General features: G+C 35.2%; 1 protein-coding gene across 50 annotated transcripts in view; it reads left to right on the forward strand.

Annotated features, from left to right (window-relative positions):
• Nucleotides 1–13,723, forward strand: part of ANK2 (ankyrin 2) — a 683,028-nt gene that overhangs the window by 633,014 nt on the left and 36,291 nt on the right. For all 50 annotated transcript variants that reach the window (XM_063663998.1, XM_063664003.1, XM_063664006.1 and 47 more), the window contains 6 exons: nucleotides 2,054–2,265; nucleotides 2,783–2,987; nucleotides 5,478–5,574; nucleotides 7,944–8,172; nucleotides 9,245–9,370; nucleotides 12,171–12,293. In XM_063663998.1, coding sequence (XP_063520068.1) covers nucleotides 2,054–2,265; nucleotides 2,783–2,987; nucleotides 5,478–5,574; nucleotides 7,944–8,172; nucleotides 9,245–9,370; nucleotides 12,171–12,293 — 992 coding nt within the window. The remainder of the gene's footprint in view (nucleotides 1–2,053; nucleotides 2,266–2,782; nucleotides 2,988–5,477; nucleotides 5,575–7,943; nucleotides 8,173–9,244; nucleotides 9,371–12,170; nucleotides 12,294–13,723) is intronic.

Below are 13,723 nucleotides of genomic sequence, written 5' to 3' on the forward strand. Positions count from 1 at the left end.
GCATTTTTAGTGTAAACTTTTTTGAGCCGAAAAGGAGATAGAATAGATATTGTTGTTTCATAACGAAATGGACTGATACTGGATAATAAATCCATGATTTAAAAAAATGCCTAACTTGAAACATTAGATATTTAAGATACTGATGAAAAGTGTTAAGCTATTCTGTTGGAAAACTTACATATACCCATAACTAGTAAGTTATAGAATGCTATAATTTTTAAACTTTCTATTATTAAGGGGGTAGGAAAATTAAGTTCATTCAATTTCCTACCTATAATTCAAACACAGAGTTAGCCAGGGTTGAATTGCATACACATACATACACATCTAGTTTAGGAACTTAGTTTTCCATTAGAACTTCAATTGCTGTAAATCTCAACTCTGTCTTGGACTGGACAAGGTTGTAATATCTCAGTATGAAAAGAGGAAAGCAGCTCTTCCTCAGGTCTCCACAGTTTGCACAGAGAAAAGGTCCTAGTCCTAATAGTAGAATTCACATTCAACTTTAAGTAACTACACAAATAGGGCAAGTTCTTTGCCTGCATGCCAGGAACATACCAAGTTTTGTATACAGCTAGACACTCAAGAGCAAGTATAGCTGTTTATCAAGTTCTTGAGTCTTCTGGCACTAGTTTCAGATATGGCTTATGGATAGGAAAGAGTAGCCTGACCATAGCTTCTTTACCATTTCTTTCTACATCCTACCAAGGTTTGAATAAGAACAGAGGCCAGGCTTATCTTATCCAAGGGGTGAATGGAGGAAGAAATTATGCCCTCTAGATATGTTAAGTCAATATCTTCTAAGCAACGTAAAAAGATCAGGGTTTTTATTAGTAAAAATTGTTCCCTACAATATTTAGCTGCTTCTACTTCTTGGAACCATTCCTTTTGCTGATATTTAGGTTTAGGATATTTTCCTCAGAGATATTTACCTATCAATAACACTGCCAGTGAGCATTGGTATCTTGCCCTTGGATGGGGACCCAATCTTTAACTTTATTTATTTAAAAATGAGCTTTTTAGATGGGTATTAATAGAAAGTTAATAGATTAATTAATCTATTAATAGAAAGTTAAAGATTTGTGTATGTCTGGAAATTTTAAAAATAAATATAGGCTCGTATTTGCCAGTGCATCAGTCTTCAATCATGTGGAATCAGATCCTGGGACTTTTTAATTTTACTATCTAGCTATGCCCAATAATCAAGAAAAACATAGTTGCTGTTCCTGCCTCCATAATGAATTGTAAATGATTTCTAAAAATGAACAACTTTCCATCACCTCTTAAAATTCAGTGATCCATGTAGTGCACATTTTCTAAATTTAAACTAGTTTGATTTTTTTTGTATTGCCCTGAATATCTACACTAATGCAATTTATAAAGAACCCATGATCCCATCCTCTTGATGTTAAATGTTACTTTTGGAATTTTAGTGGCATCAGGGGAATACTGAAACCCTGAATTCCTAATCACTGATTTCTTAATATCCACAGTGAGTATCTCAGACACAACCCTTCCACTGGAGTAAACTCATAAACATGAATCTTACTCTTCCAAGATAGATTTTATTCCTGCATTATTCCCCTGAAAACCCAAAGGGCTATGTTACTTCGTAAAACCACAATAACTTGGATTTGAGCTAACTCTGAAATTTGCAAAGAAAAGGAGCCCAGAAGCAACTTCCTTTCCATCACATGAACTAGGAATAGAACACATTCATTTCATTCCATATTTGCCCTCATGCCTCTCATTTCAAAGGTGGCCCTGCAATGCTGCACCTAGAACTAAATGTTTATCTTTCTCAGTGACCTGGAAAGTCACTGAGAAGAAAGGAAACATGCAAGCTAAATGCTGACAGATCTTGAAATATTGCAATTTTTTGTTTTCTGGTGTTGTTAGGATAGCCTTGCTTTTTAAAATTTTCCTGTTGTTTCAAAAAAATGGGTTTTGCTGGCACTTCTGTTCATTATTACCCAAGTGAATGAGTTGGCTAGAATGCTGTCAGAAGGAAATCTTTGCTATGTGAATGAAGGTGGGTCATTTCTTGTCTTAGTACTGGATAGCCCAGAAGACCTAGAAAAGAAACGAATCTGCCGCATCATCACCCGAGACTTCCCACAGTACTTTGCAGTGGTGTCTCGTATCAAACAGGACAGCAATCTGATTGGCCCAGAAGGAGGTGTGCTGAGCAGCACAGTGGTGCCCCAGGTGCAGGCCGTCTTCCCAGAGGGGGCACTCACCAAGCGGATCCGCGTAGGCCTGCAGGTATGCCCATGTTAGATGCAAATGATCCTAAGAGGATTGTATTCTAATGATTAAAAATTAGCTTTGTCAAGGACTGTTACCTTTGTTTTATAATCACACCAAAAAGGAAGGTAGCATTAATAGTAGAGCTAAAGTCAAAATCCATATTTATTGGTTACTAATCTATTTAAAAATTCAACTTATATTTGGACAATTAAACAAAATTAATCTCCAGCTATAAATGTTTTCTTCTTGTTAAAAAAAAAAAAGAAATTAGCTTTTAAATGAGAAATAAATTGTTAAAAAATCAGATTATTCCTAGTAAGCAAGAGCTGCCATCAGAGACCGTGGATCTTACAAAATTTTATATGAGTGCTTAGTAATAATACTGAACTTATGATTGCCATATTTGAAGTCCACCAAACTTATTTGTAAGATAAAAAAATGCTTTGGGTAAGAAATTTGAAATTAAATATAATGATTCATTCTTTATTTTAAAGTATATACATATATATTCATGTGTTTTTACTTTGAAAAGGCTCAACCTATGCACAGTGAGCTGGTTAAGAAGATCCTAGGCAACAAAGCTACCTTCAGCCCTATAGTCACTTTGGAACCTAGAAGAAGAAAATTCCACAAACCAATTACCATGACCATTCCTGTCCCCAAAGCTTCAAGTGATGTCATGTTGAATGGTTTTGGGGGAGATGCACCAACCTTAAGATTACTATGCAGCATAACAGGTGAGTCACATATGACTATGTTCGTAGAGATTTCTGAAAAAAGAAACTTAGATCATTGTAAATATTAAATTACCTTTGTTGTAAGATGTCTGCAGGGTCATATGCATTAATTCAGGGACTACATTTTAATTAACTAGGGAAATGAAAGGTGAAAGGAAACAACTATTATTTACTAAATGAAGTCTGTATGCTAAACTGTTAGATAGTTTATATGCGTTATCATTCTAATCTCCACAGTAACCCTGTGAGGAAACTTTAACCCCATTTTGCTGAGAAGGAAACCATGGTTGAAAGAAGTTCTGTAACTTGCACTATAAATATTTGGTGGTGTTGGGATTCGAAACCACACCCATATGTCTCCAAAGTTCAGGCTTCAAGCCTTCATTGAAGAGATCACTAAATCTGCTGGAAAAAAGAATAGTGTCTTGAGTAATTATACCCAATAGTTCAAACCAAACTGTTATGTTATGGAATTGGTTATGTCTTTATCATTGATCTATTGAACTAACTTTAGAAAAACAACTTAAAGGTTTCCAGTGATTAACTGATTTTTGGTCTTTTCAACTGGTGGTTGTGTAGTTGCTTTCCGACAGCTACCAAACTCTCCAAAGACACTCCCAGAACGTTGGTAGTCTCTTCATAACAATGCCATCACAAATAGTGAGAGGCAAAAAAATTCACATGAATAATCTGTTCTAGGGCTAAATAATTTAATTGGTAATTTCTCTATTTATCAATAATTACATGGTGTTGGTATTCAGTAAATATTAGTACTATTTTTAGTAGGAACAGTAATCGTCCCTGGATGTTTTTGTATTGTTAGAATTATTTTTTTCATTTCTCTTTCGTATTGGCAGAATGTTCACCTTTATTTTGTTTTCTTTAATTCACCCTTCTTACTCATATGTTTCTTGTAGTTATGATAGAGAACCATGAGATTATTCCATAAGTTTAATAATAAGACAAAATTTTAAAATATATATACTATAATGAGTGGGGGGAAATCATATGCTTCACTTATGATCTCTTTCCCAATTGCTCATTTTTGGTTATTGCTATCATTTCTGGATATCTTTCCCATAATTCCAGCCCCATAGATATATGATTAACCTTCTATAATGTGCAATATAATGTCATGGATGTGAAACAGGTGAGGCAGAAGAATATCTCTGATACGCCCTGCCCTTACAGTGATTAAATAAAAACACTCTAGAGGCCTAAACACCATCTACTCTATTTATTCCAGCCCAACGTCTTTAGACAGGTTTCTCATAAACATTTCTGAAATTTAATTAAAATTATTTTGAAAATTAACAAATAATTTAATGTATTAATTGTTTAAATACCTAGACATTTGAGTCTTTGTATTTTTCTGTGTCATATAGTTATGCTGCGTATGTATTTTAAAGGCCTACTAGAATAAACTTCCGTAACCTTTCTTTGATAACTTGTTCTCTTCGTTAAGAAACTTTAGAGTCAAGACTTTTCTTCATTTCAAACATATATTCCTCCTACAGCCCTTTGAACTAAAATTTTGTCCTTATCTGTGTGATCTTAATTTCTCAGTAGAAATGAAAGACAGGTAGTCACCGTTAGCCTTCATGGTAGTTTTTCAATGTACAGGGGCCATCCTTTGACATTCATTTATTTTTTCATTTACCTTGCAATATTTATTGAGCTCTCACTATTTCACAAACATTTTTTGGCCAAACTTTTATTGCACATTGAGAGGAATTTTTTTGAAAACAATTTCATAAAATATGAAGTTTGAGAACAAAAGAATATTTAGATTGTTCACTATTTAATTTTTTAATTTTTATTTTATTTTTTTTGAGATGGAGTCTCGCTCTGTCACCCAGGCTGGAGTACAGTGGTGTAATCTCGGCTCACTGCAAGCTCCGCCTCCTGGGTTCACGCCATTCTCCTGCCTCAGCCTCCCGAGTAGCTGGGACTACAGGTGCCCACCACTACGCCCGGCTAACTTTTTGTATTTTTAGTAGAGACGGGGTTTCACCGTGTTAGCCAGGATGGTCTCGATCTCCTGACCTTGTGATCCGCCCGCCTCAGCCTCCCAAAGTGCTGGGATTACAGGCATGAGCCACCGCGCCCGGCCGATTGTTCACTATTTTAACAAAGTGTTCAGCTCCTTAGTTGGTCAAAGGATATTTAAAAATAATCAGCTGTATACAATTCAAAATTATCTTCAGAGCCTAACAATTATAATAAAAGCTTCAGAATGTCAGGAAGAGAACAGAAGGCTTAATAAACACTTATTCAAATAACTACCCTAAAACTTAGTTTCTTGAGTGGTAGTCTGTTGTTTGTTTTCAGTGTGTCATTTTTTAGCATGTAGATTTTAGTCATTTTGTTTTCAATGTGTCATTTTGAGGGGTGGGATTTGGCTGGTGAACACAGAACCACAAAGACTTTATTTTAGAATCCAGAGTCTGGAGTTTTGCCTGATTTTTTTCAACAATCATATTATTTCAGGTGGAACCACCCCTGCTCAGTGGGAAGATATTACAGGAACTACGCCATTAACATTTGTCAATGAATGTGTTTCCTTTACAACAAACGTGTCTGCCAGGTATCGTTATATAGCACAGAAAAGCCCACTATGATATGTTCCCCTCCAAAAAAACTGCCCTTTGTTTTGTTTTATTTTGTTTCTTTATTGTTTAAAAGTTATTTTTTCATTGGATTTTAAATATGGTCTGCCTTTGCTTTTATATTTTAAACTAGATCTGTCAGCAAATGGAATAGTGATAATACAGTAACAAAGTATTACCAATCCAATTAAAATCTAAGGAAAAGGAGTGATTGTCTGCTTTGCCTGTATGATTCTGACTTAGTCAGTAGCAGCTGCTGCTTTTTCCACTTCCAAAGTCCTTAGGAATGATAATTTCCTGTTGTCAGCAAAATAGCCTGAGCTACTTTTCCAACAGAATGATAACAGCACAAATCTCACCGTGGTTTGTCTAAAAGGCTTAGAGGCTTCAGTGGCTCTTATACACATTTCTTGTTTATGTATTACATATCTTTAAAATGGTGAAGCTATCTAGTTTTATTGCTTATGCACACAATAACTCAATTGATTAAAGTTAGCTCCCATTCCTTTGGTCTTTAATTGATTGCTAAGCATTGTTACCTCTCTTTAACTTGACATTACAACAACTTTGTGACTTAAGTAGGGCAAGAGACATTATGTCCATTTTACAGATGAGAAAACTGAAGTTGAGAGTAATTAAAACATACATTTCTATTTGGGGTGGAGGAGAAAAGATAAAAGTGCATGAATAGTTAAGTAATGGCATAGCAATAGTTGGGTGTGGTGGCACATGTTTATAGTTCCAGCCACCCAGAGGCTCAACTATTGAGTCCACAGTTCTGTGTTTCAATGTGTTTTGCCAATTTAGCATCTGTACTGTAATCCAGAAGATGACATATTCTGAATAAGAGATACAGACCAGAGGGACTAAAAGAATGAGAGAAGGGTGTTCGAATTGGGATAGCTAGAGAGGGTATCTGAGAAGAGGTGACTTGAGACATGTGTTGGAACCTAATGGGCAGATAAAAGTGAAAAAGAGAATAACATGAGCAAAGATGCAAAGATAGAATGAGAAGGTGTAGTGGGGGATAACAACAATTATCCATGTAGTCTATAATTCAAAAATAATGCTTGAGGCTTGGCCTGGTGGCTCATGCCTGTAATCCCAGCACTTTGGGAGGCCAAGGCAGGTGGATTGCTTGAGCCCAGGAGTTCAAGACTAACTTGGGCAACATGGTGAAACCCTGTCTCTCACAAAAAAGATACAAAAATTAGCTGGACATGGTGGTGCACACCTGTAGTCCTAGGAACCAGGGAGGTTGAGGTGGGAGGATCTCTTGAGCCCAGAGAGGTCGAGGCTGCAGTGAGCCGTGATTGCATCACTGTACTCCAGCCTGGGTGACAGAGATGTTGTCCCAAAAACAAAACAAAGCAAAAAGCAAAAAAAAACCAACCAACCAAACAAACAATATCTAGGACTGTTGGTTGGCAACACTTTATAAAAGGTCTTACAGGGTAGATTAAGAAGTGACAAATCACTGCACTCTAGCCTAGGCGACAGAGCGAGACAACGTCTCAAAAAAAAAAAAAAAAAAACACAACAAAACCCTTTGGAAGTATAAAATAACAAAATGAAAATATTTCCATCTAATGACCTCGACTTTCTTTGTGAAGTTAGCTCTCTTAGGGCCTGTGGTGAGGGGTGAAGCTTAAAGAGTGTCATAAGATTTAGTAACATTACCGTAGTGAACAAAAAATTGCCAGTAAATGTCACAGACTTAGTTGAGGCTGGAAATCATAAAGTCATTATAGCCAATAATTTCTTCTATGAATTATATTCAGCAATACTGAGGAGTTCTGGAGCAGGTTTTTTAAAATGGTTGAGTTGATTCCACTTTGGTGATTAGAGTTCCTTGGAAAAGAATAATGAGGGGAGGAAAAGCTGGGTAGATTTTGTTGAAAAGAGTTTCAGGAAATGAAATGACAGCTAGGGAGGGGGGATCAAGGAAAACAGAAAACCATGCAGTGAGATCCTTGTCTTATGTCTGCTATTGAGTTCACTCCACTAAAGGATTCCAAAACACTAAATATATAGTTCAGAAAATTGAATATTCAGAAGAGTTTCCAAAAAAGAAAATTAGAAATACAATATTTAATAGTTGATCTTAAACCTGATATCTTTCTCTCTTCTCTTCACTCCCTTCTGCCTTCCCATCTTTCCTCCTACCTTTCCTTTTGTTCCTGTCTTGCTATTTCTTTCCTTTGGCTTTCTCTCATTATCTCCCTCTCTCACTTCCTTTTTTCCAAGAAGCATTTGTTGACTACTTTGATCATATTGAAGGAACTGATTTTATTTTTCACATGGTATACTTTGAACTTTAGATAACTGACTTTATTTATTTTAATAGGTTCTGGCTGATAGATTGTCGACAGATCCAGGAATCCGTTACTTTTGCATCACAAGTATATAGAGAAATTATCTGCGTACCTTATATGGCCAAATTTGTAGTGTTTGCCAAGTCACATGACCCCATTGAAGCCAGGTTGAGGTGTTTCTGCATGACTGATGATAAAGTGGATAAGACCCTTGAACAACAAGAAAATTTTGCTGAGGTGGCCAGAAGCAGGGATGTGGAGGTACTGTACCAAAAATTATAATAATAATTTATGCCATGTTGTTATATCTGTATTAATAGATTACATTTCAAATATCATTTAATAAATAGAATAATTAAAAAGTGAAAGACAAGTTCACATTTTGGTCAGTTAGAAGGTCAACATCCAAAATCTGCCATTTTTAGCCATTTTGGACCTATTCAATAGGAATGATCTGTGTATGTGAGAAGGTAAGATGATTCCTTTAAAGATTATTTGAGGAAAAATTATGAGTTATTGATAAACTCTAAGTATGTAAGTGACTGTAGTACTTTAGATGTTTTTAGCTTTCCTTGTTGTCCTTATTTTTTGATAGTAACTAAAACAGTCTGGGAAGTATATCTTTTTGCATAAATGTTGAAGCAGGGTGTCTAGTGCTTTTCTACATTACTTACTCTTATTTCAGAATTTTCCATCAGTGTAGGTCTTTGGGTGTTGAAGTCCAGTAACCTGACTCATTGTGATGTCAAAAGTTACCCAAGCAGGCCAGGCGTGGTGGTTCACGCCTGTATTCCCAGCACTTTGGGTGGTTCATCTGAGGTCACCAGTTCGAGACCAACCTGGCCAACATGGCAAAACCCTATCTCTACTAAAAATACAAAATTAGCCGGGAGTGGTGGCAGATGCCTGTAATCCCAGCGGAGGCAGGAGAATTGCTTGAACCCGGGAGGCAGAGGTTGCAGTGAGCCAAGTTGGCACCACTGCACTCCAACCTGGGCAACAGAGTGAGACTCTGTCTCAAAAAAAAAAAAAAATTACCCAAGCATAAGTTTAAATTTAGGATTTAAATGTATTTTGGGTTTGTGGAATAATGGGATACAGTTTTTGGAATGAGAACATTAAATGTCACCATTCATTAAAGATTCCCATTACTAGTAAGAAGAAAGAATGCTGGACATGCTGTGTCACAGATAGACGGAATGTCAGTTGTCAATTTAAAGATGGTTGTATGTGTATTATAAGAATTTGAAGTTCCAAGTAGTACTACCACTTCTTTGTGTAAACAAGTATAATTGCAGCTACTTTATTGTTATTTCTCTCTGTTTTCACTCAGGTGTTAGAAGGAAAACCCATCTACGTTGATTGTTTCGGCAATTTGGTACCATTAACTAAAAGTGGCCAGCATCATATATTCAGTTTTTTTGCCTTCAAAGAAAATAGACTTCCTCTATTTGTCAAGGTAATATATACATGGAATTTTGTGATGCATTTTTTTCAAGATCAAGGAAGAATTTGACTTCCTTTAGTAATAGAAAATTTTTGCTTTTCAGTCATCTTCAGAGTTTTCTTTTTAACCATATTTGTAACATTTTACAGCCCTGGGAAACCAATCATTTTTATTTTTGAGGTTCAAAGTCAACCTGAATTTTTACAGACTATGTTTAAGGACGAGAACAGGGCAAATAATAGCCAACTCATTAATTAGGCACAGCGACCGGTATTTTCCAAATTTGAAGGAAAGCCTATTTATCTATTATAACTTTTAAATATTTATTCTTAGATTTAAAAATATATGTGAACTTCACAAGTGTGGAGATCAAAAGAGTTCTAAGTGGCAACTTTTTATAATAAAATCTCTCAAAAGACCCAGCATCTCACTTAAGCTAATAAATTATCTGCGATAGAGCTATAGACTTGATATATTTTCATAAACTCATTCAGTAAACAGCATGGAGACATTTGTGTGCACCAGGTATTTGTTGTCTCTGTTTAGGGACAACAAATCCCTAATCCAAGTTAGGGATTTGCGGTGATATATGCAAGTTTCATTTTAGATTCCAATCTAAAAGGCACCACATATGAAGGAATAAGAGATTCAGGAAATAAAAAGGAGATAATAATTCTACTCTGCATTATTTTCCAAGTTCATTTTTCTTCTTGTTTCTCACAATTTATTTCACTAATCCAGAGGTCCTAACGCTCAATCCTCTTAGTATTGAAGAAGGCTGGCTTCTGTCGTTTTTTTTCCAATCCTACTTCACCTACTCATTTCCAACTGTTCATCAGCAATGACTCTTTTTATTTTAACCCCTTATTATTTTTCCAAACATGTGTCTGCAAACCTCTTATTAAGTTTTCCCAAGATCTCTGCTGAGTCTCTCTCATTGTGCCATTTCTGGTTCAATTGTTTTGCCTGACTGATGATAGATTCTTACAGATCACCACATTAAGCAGTAACTGCTCAGGGATAATGGATCCATTTAACATAGACAGCTATATAATTAAGCTAATGTTTGACATCATTGGTCAATGTTTGACATGATTGCAGAATCATTCTACAAACAACCCAATACAAAATGAGGGAAGTGCTTCAGTAGACATTTCTCCAAAGAAGATACACAGATGGTCAATAAGCATATGAAGAGATGTCAACAGCGTAGGGAAATGCAAATCAAAACTATGAAGAGATACCACTCCATACCTGTTAGGATGGCTGTTATTAAAACAAACAAACAGAAAATAAACAAATGTTGGGAAGGATGTGGACAAATTGGGGCCCTAATGCATTGCTGGTGGAAATGCAAAATAGTGCAGCGACTTTGGAAAACACTATGGGTTTTCCTCAAAAAGTTAATATAAAGTTAGTATACGATTCAGCAATTTACTTCTCGGTGTACACCCACAAGAATTTAAAGTAGAGACTCAATTACTTCCACACCAATGTTCTTAGCAGCATTAGCCATGGTAACCAAAATGGAAACAACCCAAAAGTCCAAAGGTCCACAAACAAAATGTGGTATACACATGCAATGGAATACTATTCAGCCTCTAAAAGGAAGGAAATTCTAATTTATGCTACAATATGGTAAATGAAATGAGCTAGACACAAAAGGACAAATATTGTATGGTTTCACTTATATGAGGTACCTAGGGTAGTCAAATTCAGAAAGAGAGAAAGTATTTTTTTTAATTTATTTTTTTGACCTCTCCTTGAAGTGAAATAAAGATAGAAAGTAGAAGAGTGGTTGCTAGGGACAGGAGAAGTGGGGAATGGGGAATTATTGTTTAATAGATACAGAATTTCAGTTAGGAAGATTAACAAGTTCTAAAGATGGAAGGTAGTGATGATTATGCAACTATGTGAATGTACTTAATGCCACCAAACTAGACACCTTTTTAGGTTTAATCATTTTTATGGTTAAAATGATAAGTTTTATGTTACATATATTTATCACAATTTTTTTAAAAAGGAATGAAATTCCGACACATGATACAATGTGAATGAACTTGGAAAACATTACGCTGCGTAAAATAAGCCAGACACAAATACTATATGGCTCCATTTCTACGTGTTCCTAGAATAGGCAAATGTATAGAGACAGAAAGTAGAATAGAGGTTATTAGGGGCTGGGCAAGAGGGCAATGGGGAGCTATTGTTCAATGGGGAGCTATTGTTCAATGGGGACAGTTTCTGCATAGGATGAAAAACATTCTGGATAGAGGTAATGATTATACAACTTTGTGAATGTGCTTAATGCCACTAGATTTTCTACCTCAAAACAGTAAAAATGGTAACCTGTATGTTATGTATATTTTACCATAATTATTTTAAAAGCTAAGTTCTGAAGATCTCATATACAGCATTAAACTATAGTTAATTGTATATAATGTATTATATACGTGAAATTTGCTAAGAGATCTCAAGTGTTCTCACCACAAAAAAGGGGGGTGAGGTGATTGATATGTTAATTAATTTGATACGCTAATCATTTCACAATGTATACATATACCAATCATCACATCGTACACCTTAAATAGATGCAATTTTTGTCTACCATACTTAAATAAGACTGAAAAAGAAAGCTGAATGATTTTTAAAAAGGCTTTCCAAATGGTAATAGGAAAAGAGAAAGGAAATCCTTTGAGTTCTTGCCTAGCATTAACAAATGAATTTTACTTTCCCCTTTCAAGCATCATCTAGTTAAAGTAAATACTGCACATCAAATATGGATGAAGCATGTATGTCTTTCTTGTTCAAGGTACGCGATACGACTCAGGAACCTTGCGGACGACTATCATTTATGAAGGAGCCAAAATCCACAAGAGGCCTGGTGCATCAAGCTATTTGCAACTTAAACATCACTTTGCCGATTTATACAAAGGTATCGTAAAATCTGCTATACTGCAATTCAGGTAGAGTAGGAATTGATTTTTAAATCTTGTTTTAGGTCAGTGCAAAAGTAATGGCAAAAACAGCAATTACTTTTGCATTGACCTAATAAAATGAATACCAACAAAGACTGATTGAAAGCACGTGTAATAATCACGTTTGATTCTCTGTCAGATTTACAATTTCCACAAGAAAAAACGTAGTGCCACCTGATTTCACGTTAAATGCACTTTGATGCAAAAATTCTATTAATACACATTGGGCATGGAAGTAAGAAAATTTGGCTTCAGATTTAACTTTTTGAAGAAATTTTTAAAACTAATTGGCTTTTCTTCATTATTGTTTTCATGTGCTTTCCTGAGACCATACTAGTGCATTTGGCCCTATGAAAATACTAGAGTTCATCAGCTTCTGTTTGCTACCAATTCACAGGTGGCTTACATATTATTAAATTCAGAGCTGCCCCGTGATATTTTATTTTCTCTAAGTAATTAACTATTAGTCTTCTAACTTATCATATTTTAGGAGCATATAAACTGGTGTGATGGTACACACCTGTAGTCCCAGCTACTCTGGAGGCTGAGGTGAGAGGATCACTTGAGCCCAGGAGTTCAAGGGCAGCTTAGGCAACAAAACTTGTGTAAATTGTTGGTTAAAATAAAAAATAGTAGAAATAGTTGATTAGTAAAAAATATATTGCCATGTTATGAGTAGATTTAAAACATTGTTGAAAAGGAGAAATACATTAATTTCTGACCCCAAGTCTACCTACAGGAATTACTTTCTTTTCAAACCTCTCCCCATCATGTAATTCCTTGAATACTCTGATGAAATCAAAGAAGACAACTAAATCAATTAAATGTTGTTGATAATTTATGTTTCATTCTATTAAATTTTTTTAACCAATATTTCTTTTGAATAGGAAGCTCCCACATGGCAATCTATAGGTGGATGCAGAAGTTGTCAGTGTCTATATAACAGGTTGGGAAGGGTGATGAGTGGTGACTGCTGAGACCTGGAGGGGAAGTAGGGATATATTTAAAATCCTAAATCTTGACATCACAAAACAAAAAATGTCCTATACTTCTTTTTCCCCACCACAGTTGTTAAATTTTATATTTGCTTAATGAATTATTCTTGTAAATAGAGATCAGCCATCTAAAGAAAAGCTCATAGCATTAGGTTTGACATTGTAAATTTTTATTAAATGAATAAAATAAAATATTATTTGTATATTTAAATATACATGTTATTCCAAGAATTAAAATATGGAAATGGGTATATCAACCCAAATGAGCATAATTTCATTGTATTTTGATGGTGCAGAATGTATTTTGGGGTTTGTATTGCTGATTAGTAGTGAGTCAGTGGAGGCAGTATGCCAATAAGAACCACAAAGAAATATGTACTGCTGTGGGCAAG

This window comes from Pongo pygmaeus, chromosome 3 (assembly GCF_028885625.2).
Source record: "Pongo pygmaeus isolate AG05252 chromosome 3, NHGRI_mPonPyg2-v2.0_pri, whole genome shotgun sequence".
NCBI classification, from domain to species: domain Eukaryota; kingdom Metazoa; phylum Chordata; class Mammalia; order Primates; family Hominidae; genus Pongo; species Pongo pygmaeus.